Source organism: Merops nubicus, unplaced genomic scaffold (assembly GCF_000691845.1).
Source record: "Merops nubicus isolate BGI_N331 unplaced genomic scaffold, ASM69184v1 scaffold38959, whole genome shotgun sequence".
NCBI lineage: Eukaryota > Metazoa > Chordata > Aves > Coraciiformes > Meropidae > Merops > Merops nubicus.
The window spans coordinates 15,059-34,136 of NW_008632370.1; the positions used below are offsets into that span (position 1 = coordinate 15,059).

Below are 19,078 nucleotides of genomic sequence, written 5' to 3' on the forward strand. Positions count from 1 at the left end.
CCTGCTGAAAACCTTACTTAGAAGACTATTTTATTTTTAGTTCTCTTGAGTGCATTATACTTAATCCTGCAATCTGTATGTTGAGCTCGGGCAGACAGGCAGCATTGGCAATGCATTAAGCATGCTACTTAATAGAAATTAACTTCAGGACAAATGTATGTGATCAAGCTGTTTATTGGAAGCAAGATTCCCACTTCTCTATATGCCATCCAAGAATGTCTCATCTCTTTAGGGACCAGTAGTATTTAAAATGTTTACCTTTGTTTGCCTGTATGAATGCCAACTTCAGGGCCATGAACATTAGAAGGGGAAAGCTTGAATAATATGAGATAACAGCTTTTGTCTGAAGAGGTGCAGTGCACTCAATGTTTAGTTACAATCATTGTTGGAGAAGCTGGGAAGTCCAGCTGAAAGGCAGTCTTGATGTAATCCTGTTGCTGTTAAACTTTGCTTGTTCCCAAGTTTCATACTTTCACTCTGTAGAGCTCTGTTTTTCTCTGCTGTGTTGAGCAGTTAGGCTCCTTAATTTTCTGGCATGACTTAAGAGTATAACTTAAACTTTAATTTTTTTTCTAGTTTAGTTTCTGATTTCCAGTTCTTTTTGAGCCATTTTTCTGTACTTTTGCACAGTCATGCTAGGTTGGCATTGCTGCACTCTGTTTCATCTTGATGTGGATTAATGGCCTAGAAATTACTTCTGTACTTACTTCAGTGGAGGAACACATTAGATTTGAATCAGCTGAAATGAAAAAAAAAATTGCCTGTAAACTTTTTTTACCCCCCCCCCCACTGGCAGACTAGTTAGGGAGCCCCACAATGATATGGTGGTAAACACTGTGGGCATGGGCTTCCTTACTGTTGCAGGGTTTTAGAGATTAGGAAGGTAGTTCTGACAGAAGTGATAGATTTATGTGAGCAAAATGAGGAATGGGTTACTTCACATGGGAGCCAAGTGCTTTATCTAGGGGATGTTTGCCACCATACAGTATTTATTTTGTTTCTTTTTGTATCTAAGTGTAGTTTGGGGTTTTTTAGAGATCACTATACACAGTTTAAAGAGAATCAGCCAAAAAGATTAGAACAGCATGGTAATCTTGTTCCAGTAGCTTCCTGTCAGTTATATTTCTAAAACATTAAATTTTTTCAAATTTTAATTTGGTGATTGGGAGAAATTTTGCTCCCACCTTAAAAGATTAATTTTCAGGTCTGCTAGAAATAAGCCCTGCATGCTTATGAAAGTAAACTTTAAGGTGACTAAATGCCTTCTACCTCTTCCTTACTGAAGATTTACTTTTTCTAAATGTCTTTTGGGGGAAGGGCAGTTTGTGGAACCAAAGGATGCTTTTGTAAGCAAAACTTCAATTTCCTTTTTTATATAGAGCCAAATGTCACCATTGCTACCCCTGGTAAAGGCAGTGCCATTTTGGAGTGGCTCACAGTTGAAATTTACTTTGTCACATCTTTCAAATTTTCTCCTTGGAAAAAAAATTAAAAGTAAAAAATAAAAATGTGAATATACGTAGATTTTTTTTGAAAACTACAGTGCTTGGTGGAAGAAGGATGGCATTTGGCTACCCTGTTCTTTCTCGAACGCCTCGGTGTTGCCTGTCTGCGCCAGCCATTGTTGCAATGTAAGCAATACTGTTTGATGCACTGCCACCCTCTATTGTTTGTTCAGTGTTTAGAATCTCCAGTGGGGAAGAGGAAAAGAAGCATGACTGTTAGTACTTCTCAGGACCCATCTTTCTCAGGATTAAACCAGGTCTGAACTGTCTCCTATTCCAACTTCAACCCCAAATTCATGTGCTTTATTTTTGTTTTGGTTTTGTTTGGTTTTTTTTTCTGGAGAATGTAGACCTTGCAAAAGCACCTCTTATGTTGGCATTATTCAGACATACTTGGCAAACATGTAACATTACTAAGATGTTTCCCTGTAGCGCTTGTTTAAATTGTGGAATTATTTCTAAACCTGAGATTTAAAAGGGCTAAATGTACATGCTTGATTTCAGATGCAGAAGCAGGTTTTGTCCTTTGAAAGTCAAAGGTGATCTGTTGAATGTGTTGAAGGATAGACATGGCACCCTAGTGAAATACAGAACTTCTGCCTTCCTGTAGAGTTCCTGCAGTGTCTTTGAATGCACATGGAGAAATTCTGTTATCACTTCAGCCAGACTCCTTCCCTTGTGGTTTTTGCCCAAAATCCTTACAAACACGTAATGAGGACTCTCCTATTTTCATCTGTTGTGCTTGTAAAATGAAATTACTTCAACAAACTGTGTCTTGGAGAAGCATGGGCTTATCTTGTAGTTAAATGTAGTACTCCTGACTCTTTGAGAGAATGTGGAGAGAAATGAAGACATAGACCAGTTCATAGCAGGACAGCTGGAAACTGCTGAATATGAATCATAGCTCAGGAGTTTGGCCACAGAATCAGTCCGTGGCTTTCCACAGTGATAGTCTTCATGTATTAAATCCCAGGCATCTAGCTCCAGTATGCAAGCTGACAGGCTTCTGTTGTCTGCTGCTGAAACTCTTATCAGCTGAGGCAGAGACTTTGATCTACTTCTCTAGTTGCTCTTGGCAAAAAATTTGTCCTACTTCTCCAGTTTCACAGAGAATGGAGGTGGTATGAGGTTATCTGTGGGAATACATCTGTGTTTTCCTGCTGGCTGACATCAGTATGTTCTGTGCTCATCAAAATCGGGCTGTATCTTCCAATTTAACTCTTCGCAAGATGCACTTGCTCCTTTTTCTTCCACCCATCTAGAATGGGAAATGCAGAATGAGTCTAATCTAGGGAACAGAGTAGACTTCCCCAGAGAAATCAGTGCTGTAAAATAATATCCAGTTACTTGTCTAGTATAAAACAGATGTGTTGCTGAATTGATCTGCCTTTTTTTAAGAGGTTCTGTCCATACCTTTGAGAGAATGTAGAATTGCCTTGTTCAGGTCTGATATGAAGAGCTTGTAGCAGCTATGAAAGAGGTGGAGCATCTTTTTTACTTTCAGAATTCCTTTGAAAAAAGTAGTCCATGTCTGTGCTAAACAGGACTAGACACCAGTCATTTGTGTTACAGGCACACTTTGAGTGTCAGCTATTTTGATTATTGAACTGTGACTGTCCCTTTATACCATTAACCAATGGCAAGATCCCCAGGATTACAGAAAGCATGTGAAGACTGTGTATTGTTTACACTGTTCGTAACTGTGTCGTGAAAATACTGTGTATAGTGTTTGGTTTTCCCTCCTCCTCAAGGCATAGTGTTTTGCTTAAACAAAGGGGCAAAGACCCTACAAAAGTAGCTATGGCAAGTTACACCTCAGAGGCTGTCATCAGGTCAGAATGTTCTAATCGGAAAATGAGGGATTGCATTTGCGCTCAGCCATGGCTTCTAGGAAACTGCATTTGCAGTATAATATAAAAATATTCTGTGTTATTACTGTCTGCTTTAGGAGTTTAGTATCAATATCTCTTATTTCCTGGTAACTGGAGACCATGTTCATGCTCAATAAGTGAGTAACTACCTCTAGCGGTAGCTGTGATAGGTGCAACAAAGACCCACACTTGTTGCAGTGCCTGGCCAGTGTAGTTGCTTTAAAAACATGGTTTTATGTCCCCTTGCTCGAAGCATTCTGGGCTTTCAGGGTGACTTCTGCTTGGACAGCGAATGTAGAACTGCTGTGGTTACATCAAAAAATCACAGCAAGACTTCAGCTCAAGGTTTCTGCTCATATATCAGTGGTTTGAGAGGGTTTTAGCTCTGTTTTTTCCTCTCTGGGCTACTGCAGTTAGAAAATCTTCAACCAGAATTCCAAAACATACATACATACTGTGCAATTCAGAAACTTTCAGCCTTTCAGTGTGTTTGATACCTCTACACTGATTGTCACTTTATAATTAACAGCACTTGCGGTGTGCCAGTGACCCTTTGTTTCAGTCTTGGATGCAGGCATACCTGCATAGCCATCTCTAGTACTTGTTTGTATCTAAAGCTGCATCTTCTGTTCTGGAATCACCTTTAAGGTGATACTGTGTAGGTTTTTACTGAGAATTTCTTGAACCTTATGTCTTCTTTCCATCACCTCCTTCTCCACCCAAGTTACTTTGGCAGTATTAATTCTTCCGTAAGGGTTGTAGTCTCTGATCTTGCATTAATCCAGTGTTGTAATCAGGAGCTCAGCCTGATGATTTGTAGCTTGAAGACCGATTGCTGGAATTTGAAATGTTCCTTAGGTACTTCTGCCTCAGCTTTTTTTCAGCTAGGCCTGAAGTCTTGTCACTGAAAGCGACAGTCTATATTAACCTTTGTAGATGGGCTGGCTGCTAGCATGCTGGTTAGCATGCACTCAGTTGTTGCTAAGTATCAAATCATTGGGCAAGCTTAGTTGTTAGAAACCTAAATTGGCTTCCATGTACTAGGCTCTAGCTTCCTGGCTGTATTAATATCCTCTGCAAGTGTGTCGTGCTGCTGCCATAGGGTTCTGGTAGTCTTGCAGTGAGCACGCAACTGAACGCACCGTGTCTTGTCTGCTGTTGAAGGTTTTGGCCTTATGCTCTGCAGTACGACCACTGTTCTTTGAGACAGAAAGGTACAGGACGTGCATCATTTGCATTAAGCTGCCGAGCTGCCATTAACTATCTCTGTGTAACCTGCTCTCCTGCCCATGGGGCTTTGTGAAGTGCTTTCGAACCTTCCTAAATTGTGCATGATGGTTACCGAGCTCATGTGATACAAATTACAACAGTAATGTAACATAGCTGTAGAACTAAGCTACAGGTGCTGAGTAGCACAATCTGATCTGCTCCACTGGATTGAGAAGAGGCTTGAACTAATTCGCTGTTTTGAACTGGCTAGTTAAAGCTAGCTGGGACTCTGCGCTCTTCCTTTGCTGCCTCTTAACTGTAGACTGTTACATTGTATGGATGCCTTAATGTAGCTAATGCCTAGTGGAAGAGGTTGGGGATTTGTTGCATTGTATAGGAATATAATCAATTTTCATTTTTCTTTAAGTTATTCCTTATTGACTTTGGTTTGGCCAAAAAGTACCGGGACAACAGGACAAGGCAACACATACCATACAGAGAAGACAAAAATCTCACTGGCACAGCTCGGTATGCCAGTATCAATGCACATCTTGGCATTGAGCAGAGGTGAGTTCAAGGAGTTTTACTGCTGTGCTTTTGAGGGCTGCAAGATGATCTTATCTGTAACCTTCTGAAGCGTCTGAACTAACTTTATACGAATAAGTGGATGTATCTCTTTGCAAGTGCTTTTCTTTTGGCAGCCTACACAAGAGTGGGGGGGGAATCCAAGCACCTAATTTGCTCCTTGAAGAGAGTCTAAGTCTTGCAGGCATGAGGTGGATGTTGGTTTTTTTTTTTTATAAAGGGTAAGCTATACTTTTGTGGATTTGTCAGGATCTTGACAAGTAAAATGGTGCAGTTCCTTGCCTGTATTGGTACCTGTTGGTGCCACTGAGGACTGGATTAAGATGCAATTCTGTGGGCAGAAAGGGTGTTCTAAAGCTGATGTCTGTGTCCTGTTTTTCAGTCCCCCTTTAAGTTAGTAAGCTACTGCTTATCTTTTTGCCTGCAAGCAAGACTTAAAAGATCTTCTGCCTCACTTGCACTGTATTTTTGGCTTCTGGTCTACACAACTATGGTTGTGGCTCTGTATATGTGTGTATATATATTTGTTTGAGCTTTGCTTAATCAACAAACATTTTTATCACCTGGATAGAAATCTTATTGCTACTCCTGTATCCTGTATCTTCAGTGGAGATAGTGCTTTAGGTCATTGGGGAGTGTCAGGTACTGATGAGATAGAAGTGATACCTTTCTTACCTTCCCACCTATATGCCTAGGTATTGTAAAGCCACACTCCAACACTTACCCATTACAACATGGGCCTGAGCTTGCTTAGATGTAGTTAAACTTCCATGAATGTGTGTACCTCTGACCTTCAATTTCATCAAGATGGGAGTGACAGAATTCCTAGTGGTCAGCTTCAATAGAACACGTACCTTACAATTATTTGGTGCTTGAAAATGCTCCATGTTTCCCCTTTAATTTTCTTAAGGTTCCTTAAGTGTATTTTATTGTCTTCTAGTATTGTTATTTAAGCCTACTTGATGTGCATCAAGTAGGGTAGATGGCAGGTGTCATTTCTGAAGTACATTGCATAGAACCCAAGCCATTCTTGTAAGGGAATAGCTGTGCTAGCATCTTCCAGTGAAGGAAGGGAACAGCAAAGGACAAGTACTTTTGAAATTGGGTGCTCTACCATCTCTGCTGGTACTGGGCATTTTAATATCATTAGGAATGTAGCTCAGTGCATGCTAAGAGCTATTAAACTTGTCTAGATCAAGCCAACAGTGAGGCAAACAATCCTGTCATCAAGAGAAACCAGTCCTGAAGCTTATGGCAGAATATTTCAGCTGTTAAGTATTGTACTGTTACAGAACACACATTCCTATATGTAATGACAGCTATTCTCAAGGAGCTGTTTTGATATTAGACTTTCTGTGTTTTAATAATGGAGAGATTGTCCTGTTTTTCAAATCCTGGAAGTCACCTTTATCAGTATACACTTAAACATAATACATCTGCTACAGATTTACAGAACTAAATGCTCCTACTACAAAATCATGAAATTAAACATTAATACAATGAACTTGAAGGGGGATGGAAACTACTCATCCCTTTATTGCTTCTGAATTTACCACTGCCACCTTAGAAAATGTTATTTTATGTCATGGCCCCATACTGCTTCATTGTATTCTGTTGATGATTACAATCTGCAATGCTGATAGAATTAGCAAGTTCTGCAGGCTGGAGTTTGTATTCCTAGTATCACTTTTCATCTCCCTGTCTCTGGCTGTGGTTTCATGTTGTGGCCTAGATGACCTCACAGCTAGCTGCTGTCCAGAGGAGTGAACCAGTCTTCTCTTTCCTGACCCTTGGGTACAGCTAGTGCTTCTTTGGCTCTGTGGTGAAATGGTTTAGGGGACCATACTGCTTTTCTTCTGGGACAGCATCCTGAACTAGTTCCCCAAAATGTCAGGGAGGTGGAACATGAGTCAAAGAGGTGACAGGCAGGCCATTCAGGTGATTGGTAGTGGTTATATTTGCTTGGCTGTAACACACTGTATCACCTACAGCTTCTTTCCTCTCATACCAAGATCTGCAGGCATGTCTCTTCAGGTTCTTACAGATTATTCTCATTTAAAGGGAGATGTTTTACCCTTACCCTTATGAATAATTCTGTTTGCAATACAGCAAAAAAAAATCTCAGCCTTTTGTTCCCTGGTGGGGTAGTAGCTGTGTAGTTTTTCCTGCCACTGTTTTAATGCTTTTTTTGCAGATCTGCTTGGGTGGCAAAGTAGCAGCAATACCTGTCAGATTCTTGTGATAAGGGAGCTGGGAGGAGAAAAAATAGTTAATAAGAGACAGAAAAATAACTTAGATGTCAGCTGCAGAGGGGCAGTCAGAGGAAAAATCTGATTCTACCACAGCTGGGAAGAGGCAACTTTGCCAAGAGGGGGAAAAAGAAAACAACCCATGGAGCGTTTTTTCCACTTCAGTGAACTGTACTAGCTTTAGCAATCATGAAAGCTGAGTAGCAAAGTATGATGGTGTTCATGTGACTGAAGTGTGCATCTGGAGCACATGCAGCGCAAAAAGCATTTGAAGCCTTTTAGATGAGTTTGTGTGCAAATTCCCAGTGAAGTCTACGGATGGCTAACTTTGGAATTCTCTAGCTGCCTTGAAACAGACTTCTTGTAGGAAGAAAGCAGAGGCACCACTTGGCTTGATGCATGCACCTTTCTATATATTGCTTCTAAAAGTCATAAAGAATTTGGGGAGTTTTGAGAGCAGTGAAGAAAGTAAGGTGTTACGGCCTTTTTTGGGCTAGATTGTTCAGTATTGGTCCCATACTGAAGCAAAGTTCAGGGAGAAATCTTCCTAAGTGAAGGCTAATGTCATGTCTCTTAGCTGTAGGAACCACAGAGTGCATTGTAAAACTGCAAGCTACTTAATTAAATGGGAAGACATGTAATGCTTCATTTTTTGTTTTCCAAAGTTTTCCTGTTTCCCAAATTATTCTAATGTAACTGAAGGTGGAAACTTAGCACAGGCAATACCTACTGGCTATTCCTTGCGTGAAAAATTAGCAGGCTGCCCTTCCTGCTTGTGAAGACTTGTTACATGCGTGGAATCCTGAACACCTAAGAGTCTTGGCTGCATTAGTGACCTTTGCACCAAAGTTCAGGTTTTATTCCTTAATTATTCTTTTTTCCTTTTTTTTTTTTAATTTTTGAATGCTTGCACTAAATGGAATAAAGTATGAAATGCCAACATTTGTAATTCCTTGTGTTCCTCCTCTTTCCCCAGTCGTCGGGATGACATGGAGTCTCTAGGTTATGTATTGATGTACTTTAACAGAACCAGTCTGCCTTGGCAAGGATTAAAGGTAGGTTACTTTGCCTTCTGTTTTTTTTCCCCCACCCTTTTTTTTGTTTGGATATCATGCTTCTGCCTGCTGGACTGGATAGGAGAATGTATCTAATATTAAGCTTAGTTCTACAAAGCAGCTTGAAAACCAAGGCATGGTTTTCATAGAATGTAGAAGAAAGGTTCTTTTTGCTTCTCATGCATCAGGCAATATGTGGATTGTTTGATTGGCTTAACATTTATGCAAAACAATAGCTTACATCATCTTTGCAAATTATTATTGTCCTGTTGTAGGCTGAGGCCCTTTTTGGGAATTAGAAAATAGCACTGTTAGTGGCTTTCTGAATTGCAGTAGGGAGTGAGGAAATAATCTCTTGCCTAGATCTTCAGCCTAGTTTATGGCAGGACTGAATAGTTATTAGCTGCAACAGGCTTGTTTCAAATATTTTTATGTATGGTATCCAAGTACAAGCATGGCAAATGCTTCTTATTTCTGTTTTATAGACTTCAGTGATTTGTTTTCATGTTTTAATTGTTTTTCTGCCTCCATGTGAGTTGTGTAACTCAAATGGTGTTGCAGCTGCAAGTTGTCTAAAAAGGCAAGCAGCTTGTGAAACACTAGAACTCTTCAGCTGCAGATGAATATAATGGCTGCTGACTGAAACACACAGGCAGCCCTTGAATAGGGTACTGAGTGGGAATTAATAGAACTTTGGCAAATGTAAATGTGAGTCTGGTCTGTTTAATGGACAAAAGCAGCAGCTAGAACTACATGAGCTGTGCCATGTGATGGAAGCATTAGACTGCGGCAAATGGTATTAAACTGTGTCCAAATCTTAATACCAGATTGACCTTCATTCTCTTTGCAGTGAGTGTGTGGGACTTGGAGATTTCACATGAAATACTTATGGTTGACCAAAGGATTTTTTGCATTTTTTTTTTTTTATTGTCCTTGTTAATCTAGTGTTGCACAATATCTCTTATATTGTGACCTACATGTTCCACAGGCTGCAACAAAGAAGCAAAAGTATGAAAAGATTAGTGAAAAGAAAATGTCCACTCCTGTTGAGGTTTTGTGTAAGGTAAGAGTTTCCAAATGATGTCATACTGTGAAATACAAGTTCTTTTTCTGTTTGCTTGTTGGGGTGCTTTTTAGATTAGAGCCAATATATTAGTCTCACAAGGCATTTGCTGCTGAATAACACTCCTCTGGCAGTCACACGGGTGCCTTGTGCTTGGCCACCCAGCAAGACTGAATGCGTGTGACAGGGCAGGCATTCGCTGCTGCTTCTTGGCATAGTTCAGGCCACCATCATTGCATTTCTTGGCAACTGTTGGCTGTGCAAGCTCTCCAGCCCTCTTAGGTGAGGCTTGTCCTTAAAACTTCTACCGTGGAAGTTAAAAATATGGCCTTTTGGCTAGGTAAAGCCAAGGTAGAATTGTATAGCTTGCCCATATATATTTGTTTCTGCCTCTTCGAGATTGTTCCTGTTGTCCTCTGTATCTCAAGTAGAGGCTGTAGTGAAACTGGATGCCACATGATGTTCAAAGACATGCTGCAAAATGTTTTTTTCAATGCTAACCTTTGTGTCTTAAGATTTCTCCTGAACTGTGGCAGCCACATGCTTACTAACAAAGCTCCTTGAGAATGTGTGGTAGTTTTTGTGCAACAAACAGCAGCACGAAGGATTGCACTCTGTAGGCATGCACATCTATATACTCTTACAGCCTGACAGCATCTTCCAAACTGCTAAACTGTCACACTGTTTTCTTTCCTGTAGTACAGCACTGTGCTGTATGCTGTTAGGTATTTACATATGAGCTTTAGGATAGCATTGAATGTCTAAATATATATAAAGCAGGGAATCTTTGACAGGGGCTTTCAAGGTTTAAGTTTTCACACTAAATAGTAGTAACTGACCTTGCTTCCAATATGCTCAAGTAGATTATCGAGGAGACATGAGTAGGATCTTTCAAGAGACTATTACTACTTCAGAGACCTAGTTAATAAGAACTAGGCTTAATTAGAATAAATAAAGTGGTTTAAATATGTTGTATATTGAAGGTTTTGGTAGCAGAGAACTTGTGATTGCAAAACAAGCGTTGGGTAACAATTCTGGGGAAGGAATGTGTGCCTGGTAACTTGCTGATCAAAGACAATTTCTGAAATACAGAATAAATGAATAACTAGAGGCAAAGTGGAATTTACACTTAAAAATCTTCAGCCATTTTTTCTCTGCTGTTGTGGATGGAAATACAGCTTTCTACCTTCTTGCAGGATTGTTAGAAGAAGCTTTTAACTGCAAGCCGTAGCTTGATTAACATTGTTGATTTACAGGGATTCCCTGCAGAGTTTGCCATGTATCTGAACTACTGTCGTGGCCTGCGCTTTGAAGAGGCACCAGATTACATGTATCTGAGGCAATTATTCCGTATTCTTTTCAGGTCAGTCTCAAAGTGGAAAAGTACAGAAATTTGTCAGTGCTTTACCAGTTGGCAACTGCTATGGGACTTGCACTGCAGAAAGCTGCTCCATATTTGTATGGTGTAGGGAGTTCTTTCAGTTCAGAGTTTGAAAAGCTGTTCAGAGGATCTGAAAAATAGTGTTCAACATTAAACATGAAGAAAAAGATTCTCTTGTTTCTGTGTTGCATGATCTGACCCTTTTGGTTGAAGATTGAGCCCATGCTTCCAAGTTTGGTTGCAGTTAGCTTAAAAAGTTGCCCCCTCACTAGAAGTGTTTGGAGCTTGGTGATGAGACTAGCAGTGGTGCCCAGGAAGTGGATTTCAGTGGAGGGAAATAGTTCACTTGCATTGAGCTTGTTGGAGAAACCAGAACAAACTCAGCTTTGTGGAGTGAACAGCATCTGTCAAAAGAAGAGCTGGTACTTCTGAAGAATGTCCCTCCAGGTCTCTGGAATCCAAAGCGATTTTTCTTTGATTTACAATACTGCAGCCTGTCCCTAAAACTATATGTATTTTGAGATGCTCAGTGCAGACATGTGAGTGGTAAGCTGGGTTGTGAGGACATGCTGCTTCTATGAAGGCAGACTTTTGCATAAACAGTGAAGAAAATGCTGCTTGATAGTATTTGAGCTTGCTTCAAGAATCCCTTTAAGTTGGTAATACTTAGCATTTATAAACCATTCATAATCTCCAAAGCAGCTTACAAAAGAGTTAACCTCTAGTTCTGGGGTTTCAGCAAAGGCTTCTTGGTATTAGCAATAGGGAAGTTAGGGTGTGTTACAGTAAATTATTTTCCTCTTTTCTAGGACCTTGAACCACCAATATGACTACACGTTCGACTGGACGATGTTAAAGCAGAAAGCAGCACAGCAGGCAGCCTCTTCCAGTGGGCAGGGGCAGCAGGCCCAAACCCCCACAGGCAAGCAAACTGACAAATCCAAGAGTAACATGAAAGGTTAGTAGCCAAGAACCAAGTGACGTTACAGGAAAAAAAATTACACTAATTTGGACAATGTCGACAATTTAAGTGTTAGATCAAGGAGGTGGTTTAAAAAATATATTTGGCTGCTAATTTAAAAAGCAAAAACAAAAGACGTCCTTGGAGAATTTGACTACTAACTTTATACCAAAATGTCCTTGTTCTTCATATCATTTCTTCTGGGGATGTTGGGTCATTTTAACCACTGCATCTTTTGCTCCTGCATTAACCACTTTCCAAAAACAAGAAACTGACTTGGTGTTGGGAATGTGACATTTTTATTTATTTTTATTTATATATATATACATATAAAAAAAAAATACACACATATATATATATAAATATATACTGCAATCCAAAATCCTAGACCTAACACTTCTTGAGGGATAATTCTCATTAACTAGGTAAGGATCTAGAGACTTTGGGTTCTATTCTGTTCAGCTGATATAGTGCTGTGGGTTTGTTTCTGTTCTGTATGCCTCAAAGACTGGAAACAGAAAATTGTGAATGGATCTGGCTTCCTCCAGTGGGTTTACATTGAGACATTTGGTCCAGAGCTAAAGGAAAGGACCAGTGAGCTCAAAATGTCTAAACTGAGGAGTAACCCCAAACAGTGGTGAACTGCCAAGTCACAATTTTCTGAAGTATCTGGACGTTCTGGGGTGGGGCTTCAGGTTTCTGCACTGTTATTAACGCTTCTAGGTTATGGTTTCAAAGGGAAATGTTGTGAAATGTTCGAGATGTAATTGTGTAAAAACTGAGTTCTGAAAAGACACAAGATTTTTACACATTCTAAAAGCTTTTCAAAGCCTTTTGTGATGGAGATCTGCCAGTGTTGGTCTAGGATGAAACTGCTACATATTGTGATTATTACAGCCAGTGCTGTAATGAAACTGATTCCTCGAGAGGAGCTGTGGATAAAATTGAAGCTAATAAGGTTGTCTGAGAATAGAGAAGCTAGATTTCAGTTGTCTACTGAGGTATTGTACTTGCTATTCTCAGGTACATTCTTGTCTTGACTATCATTTTTATGTGTATAAAATTAAGCTAGCACAGCAGACCTGGATGTCAAAGAAATGCAGAATTGTTTACAATAAACTTAAAACATTGTTTTTCATGTATTGTGGCAGCACTCAAATGTTACCAGGTGGCTTTAGTCAAAACAGCTACTCATAAAAATGAAGTAAAATACCTGCTAGGCTTACCAGGAATCAATCTGAAACAACTTCTGGAAGAAAGGAGGGAAGGAGAGAGAGAGGAGGGGAAAAAAAAAAGGAGGAAAAAAAAAACCACACAAAACAACCACATCATAGGATACCATTGACTGTCAGATTCTTTGTGGCGTAGAGAGTCCAACTAGTTTTGCTGCAGCTGACAGGTTTTGCAACACTTGAAGGCTGTAAACCAGTTCCACCAGGTGAAACACCAGTCTGTAACAGACTCGGTGATTAAGCTGAGATTGCTTCCAGAAATACGGACGCTCTGACTGAAGTGCAGAATCCACCACTGAACTCAGCCCGATGTCAGGGTGTGGAGAGGTTGGCTGCTAAAGTAGGAGGAAATAATCAGAGCAAAAATGAGAATTTTTCCCAGCAGCTCATGCTTAACGCAAAGGTCTTAAAGGAGGCAATGATCTATAAATGGATGCTGCCCTGAAAATCAAGTTACAGGCACTTGAAATATTGTTTTGTTGAAATATTCTGAGGTTTAGTGTGCTGCTCTGCTGGCTCAGGCAGTCTCTGACCAAGTGCTGTACTGTAAGTGAAGAAAAGGTCATTATGATGATTATCTGCCTCCACCTTCTTGTCGTGGTTTAGTGACAGAGTGCAAAGCTGCAGCCGACTGACAAGCATGAGTCGTGGGCAAGCTCTCTTGGAAGCTGTCTTGCAGTTGAGCCTTACAGATCATTTCTGTTTCTTGATGGACATTCCTCATGACACTGTCCTTTCACAACGAGGCCCATTGCTATAGCCATGGCAAAGTTGCTGGCTTTCTAGCAGAATTTCATTGCCTCACAGAGTAACAGCCTTTTGGGTGTATCACTTCCTTGCCTCTCCTCATCACAAAGAAAAAGCTTGTGACCTTTGGATTGATTAAGCTGTAATGTCAGCAAAGCATTAAAGTAGTGCTTATCAAACATCAGAAGACTTTCCCAGCTTCCTAAAATAGTTAGCTTAGTCTCTTCCAAGTAAAGATTGTAGGTTTTTAAAGTCCCGTGCACCTTTTTGTGGGGAATATCGCCTGTTAATGAAGGTGTTCTGAAACCAGCTAAGCTCAAGCAGGACACTATATGGTTTACATATGACTGTCCCATTGAAGATTTTTAAATTCCTGGTTAACTTTTTTTCCAGAGCCAAGTTAAATTCTCATTTAGTTGCTGTATCAAAGCCTATGCTGAAAGTGGTTAAAAGGCTTCATGGTATCAAATAATACTGCTGTGGTAACCACATCCAGATTAACAGGAGCACTGGAAATAGCAATTTACAGGTGCATTTATTGCTTCAAATCTTGGTGTACAGTATGAAATGCAAGTACTGTTGAAGACATGCACCTCTGGATGGTGGTGAGAAGTTAATTCTTTCAAACAATGTCCAGAAACTGACATGATTGTTTAGGTATTTATAGATACTCCTGATGGCCTTAACTCAGATCCATATTAAAGCATCCCACTGAGTCCTGTATGTTATTCAGGCTGAATATTCTGTTTGCTTCCAGGGTAGCCTGTTCTGTCAGTGCCTTTTTTTTTCCTTTTTTTTTTTTTTTTTCCTCTATCCCTCTCTGGAACCCTGTGCAGTGTCTTTTGTAACAGTGAGATCAGCTGGTTTTGAACTTGGGTGAGGTGAACTGTTTCAACAGACAGAGCTGCTCTGCTGACTGGGAAGTTTAGCTCTTGATCTCTTGACAGTGCAGCAGTTGTTCAGGTGTGATTTGTAACAACGCTTACAGTCAGCTTCCTGCAGTCATAAAACTGACTTGGGCAGTCAGTGTCCAGGACAAACTGGGTTCCATTTGTGACACAGGTTTTTAATTTGCTTCGGCGTAGATTTGTGTAAGCCTGTCAGCAGTTCCATTAGCGTTCACTGGGCGTCTGTGGTCCTGGCGTTCAGTATTTCTCAGAGCAGACTTAGTTCACTACTTGAGATTTGGCCAGTTGACAGCTAAATACTTTTCACCCCTTGTCTCTGCAGCAACTTAATAGAGAAAAAGTTGTAACACTTCTCAAGGAGAGGAGTTTCTAACAGTATGATAGTACAGTTACTCTTCCTGCATTGATCAAATCTGCAGCTGTGGTAGTAATAAAGCAATTTGAGTCTTTCTCACATAGCATAGAGGTTATCAAAGTTTTGGGTAACACTGTGGAGGGACAAGGAGTGATGAATGTGCAGATTTGAGCTGGCCTTGCATATAGTCAAGATTTGTTAGAGAGATGCTGGCATAAACTTTTCAGCGTGTCCTTCACACTGGCAAAGTCTGGTGTGCTACGTGAATGTCTCGACGTCTCATCTGACAGCTGTCCTTGGGCTGTGTTTGGGAACGCTCCTGTGTAGTCTTAATAGGATTTGCAAGGGGTGTCATGGGTTGAATCCAGTTCCCTGTTGCTCTCTGTAGCGTTGGGCATTGTCTTGCCTACAATACCTTGGAATTGAGGTATTCTAACAAATAGCAGCATATAATTTGTTAGCATGTCCTTTGTCCTCAGGTGTAGGATCCCGTTTTCTTTTGAAATGGCCAGGTTTCTAAAGCACTGGGTTGATCTGTTTCTTTCCACACTGGGAGCACACTCCTCCCCTCTTGACTTAGTTTGGGCTGCTTCAATGGAGAAAGTGGTTCAGATGATGAATCAGTGTTCACTGCTGAACAAACTAAATGGAAAAACTAACTTTGGGTTCTTTGCATCAAGTAAGGCTGATGGACAGTTTTATGCCAGTGGAACTAAGGTGTCACTGGGGTTTCTGTGAGAATTTGCACTCCAGTGGGAATGACTGTCTTAATTTGGGTGCGAGATTTTTGATGGTTTGTAGGATTGCTAGTGCTGGATAAAGAGAATTGTCCTTCAGTGAATTAAGATTGGGTTTAAACAAAGCCATTGAATCTCTTCTAAATTACCTGTAGCCTATTCTGGACAAGTTAAAGCTGTCTTGTGGGTACTGTCCGGATATATTTTTCATTGAATGTCAGGCTCTATTTAAGGCATGTTTGCACTTGCTTCTCTCTGGATGACAGCACAAGCTACAGCTGAGGTCAGCTTTGTCTGCATTTCACTGTGAAGAGCTTTCTGTTGCAAAAACCTTAGGGCTGTTGCTCAGGTGAATTTATACACGGACAGAATACCTTGCTGTTTGGAGAGCACCCAGAACGGAAACTTGCTGGGCAAAGTAGCCTTTGGTAGAGGCTCCTGTCACCTCTTGGAAGCACAGTGCTGGTCCCTGAGTCACGAGGAATGAGTCTGTAAGCTGTCCCACGCAGAGGAGACTGGCTTAGCTTGTAGTAACTGGTTCTTTGGGATCTTCTCCTTTCCTCTCCCTTTTCCACAATGTCTTGAACTTGTCATTTGGAGTACTGAACTTCAAAAGAATTGTTCTTGATGCCCCACCTCCCCTGTCACATGAGTTGTTAAACTTGTCCATCCAAGGACAGAAGGTATGCTGGGTTCCTAGTTGTTGTCAAAGGTTCTTGCTTCTCTTCTGGTTGCCCAGAGTGTCGTACATGTGAGCATGTAGTGAACACCAGTTACTGTAAGGTAAGTTATTCCTTTTCCTTCTGTCTGATACTGGTGTACTGTGTGAGAAAAGCACCACTGCAATCAGATGACAGTTTGACATTCAAAGATACAAACATGAGACATTGCAGGCAAGTAAAAAACAATCCTATGAAATTACATCCTCCTTCCTAGCGGCAATAACACATCTTGTTTTCAAACTGTTGATCTGAATTCCTGTTTGAGGCATGTGGCATCCAGCTGGTGCATAAGCCTGTTTTCCAGTGCAGCAGTAGGTGTGTGTTGGAGCTGAACGGTGGTGGCAAACGCTGGTTAGCTTGGGAAATGGACAGCAGGAACTCTGCAGTTCTGAGGTGGAGCAGCATTTTCCCCTTTGAATGACCATAACTGAGGTTTAATTCTCCTACTGTGAAGGTTGTTGCTCATTTTCGTCCCGTATCAGTAAGTTGCCCTTGTGTTTATCTTGCAGGTTTCTGAGCATGACGAGGATGGGACAGAGCAGAGCAGATCGGAGCAGGACTTGTCACTCCCCAAATCCTAAAAATTTTAGTTCATACGTACACTTGCCAGTGGCTGTGGGCAACCATTTACTTGGTGTAAAGAACTTACTATCAGTATAAACTGGCTCTGGGCAGTGTCAATGATGCTGCACTTTGAGTTGTAGCAGCTGTAATTGTGAATATTACTGAGATAGTGAAACATGGTGTCCAGTTTTCTATTGCATTTTTTCAAGTGGAAAAGTTAACTAATGGTTGACACACAAGTGGAGAAAATTGTGCATATGCCAATTTTTGTTACCTTTTTACTTTGAACTACACTGCTTATGAGATCTCATTGTTTTGGAAGAATGGCATGAACAGTCTTCGGCAACAGTTGTGATAATTGTAAATGCTCACAATTGTGCACTCTTTTCTGGTTATTCCTCCCTGGGTTTTGAAAGTTGTACACTTAAAACATTCTTAAAGTTGTTGGCTTCTATGTGCAACATACCAAGCCAGCTGACATGGTAGTAACCAAAGATTCCAGTTTTTAAGCGTATGAAAGACTCTGCCTGCTTACCTGTGCTAGAAATAACAGCATCTAAAGTGAAGACTTAAGAGAAACTTAGCGACTACTAGATAATCTTTAGGACTCTGCATTAACTCTATAATGTTCTTGGTATAAAAGGAAAAACAGCATATTTGTCACAAAATTTAGTTAACATCTTACAACTGAACCTGTATGTAAGTTGCTTAGATAAATGTAATCACTGTAAACATCTATATGATCTGGGATTTTGTTTTTATTTTGAAGCGGGAGCTTTTTTGTTTACAAGTTCATTAAAAACTAAAACCTGTTTCTGTAAGGAAATGAGATTTTTTTTTTTAATTTGCCTTGTTAATTCAGTTTAAGAAATTTACATTACCCTGTTTTTAAATGAAGTTTTGAGGCCATTTGTTAAGCAAAAGAAGTCTATTTCTTTCTAAATCATTTTAGATTTAGTGTTGTAACTCTTCCTCATTTTGTTTTTAAATAAATTTTGTATTTTTTCCTTGAGGGGGAAGGGACAGTCTTGCATTTTTATAACTTGTTGTTTGAGACCAGCCCTCTATACTAAGATTGGATTTTTTTAAAACGAAATGGCATCTTTTGCAGACCCGGTACTGGCAGCCTCTGAGCGTTGCCATGTTGTGCATCGGCTGGACTGACTTGTGATTGCTAGTTTTGAGAAAAATTTGAATGGAGTATTTGGATGGTTTTAAACCAAGGCATTTTCTTTCAAGTTCTTGTGAAGTGGATATGACCAGACTTACTCTTCTTCTTGGGGACAGCCTCGCACCACGCAGAGTTCACACTGGTTACTGCCCCAGGCTGTCTTCCTTCTCACTCCTATTCTAGCCCAGCTGAAAGAAAGAAATACTTTTATTGCTGGTAATTCTTTAACAGTGTAATTTATTCCTTTATAGCATGTCAGAATAAATTAAAAAAAATGTCTGAAAATGCTGCCAGATGCCTGTTGTGTAAATGTTGTTTGTAAGCATTCTAGACAGTTTTCCTACATGTAGCAGAGTTCCTGCTCACAGTTTGTGTTTTTACTGTTTGAAGAAGTCTTTTGTTTTGGAAACCATTTCTTGAAGATGATGATACTCATGCTGTGCACTCTCTCATCATGCGGTGGCAACCTGCACTGAGGCCCCACTCCTGCATGGTCCCTGGGCATCCTCTGTATGAGAAGGATCTGCCATGACAAGACATTAAACTTTAGCTAGAGAGTATTGTTTGCTAATAAACCTTTGTGTAGGTAATCTGGGGTTTCAGGGAGGCAAAAAGTATGTTCTGTTCTTATGTGTGATTTCTACTGTCCAGGCAGTCCATCTGACAACATGCATGAGCAGAAGGGGAAGGAGCACCAATGAAACACTTTCTTGGCAGCTGGTTTCAGAGTGGCTGCTTGGAATTGTTTTGACACTGCTTTTCT

The 19,078-nt window shown here is 40.4% G+C and overlaps 1 protein-coding gene across 1 annotated transcript in view; it reads left to right on the plus strand.

Moving 5' to 3' along the window:
* Positions 1 to 18,603, plus strand: part of LOC103780238 (casein kinase I isoform alpha) — a gene marked incomplete at its 5' end in the record, with an annotated part of 33,658 nt that extends 15,055 nt beyond the window's left edge. The window contains 7 exons of the mRNA XM_008947898.1: positions 1,679 to 1,762; positions 5,013 to 5,152; positions 8,396 to 8,474; positions 9,463 to 9,537; positions 10,794 to 10,900; positions 11,728 to 11,876; positions 17,090 to 18,603. Of these exons, the coding sequence (XP_008946146.1) occupies positions 1,679 to 1,762; positions 5,013 to 5,152; positions 8,396 to 8,474; positions 9,463 to 9,537; positions 10,794 to 10,900; positions 11,728 to 11,876; positions 17,090 to 17,097 (642 nt within the window). The remainder of the gene's footprint in view (positions 1 to 1,678; positions 1,763 to 5,012; positions 5,153 to 8,395; positions 8,475 to 9,462; positions 9,538 to 10,793; positions 10,901 to 11,727; positions 11,877 to 17,089) is intronic.
* Between the last annotated feature and the right edge of the window lie 475 nt (positions 18,604 to 19,078).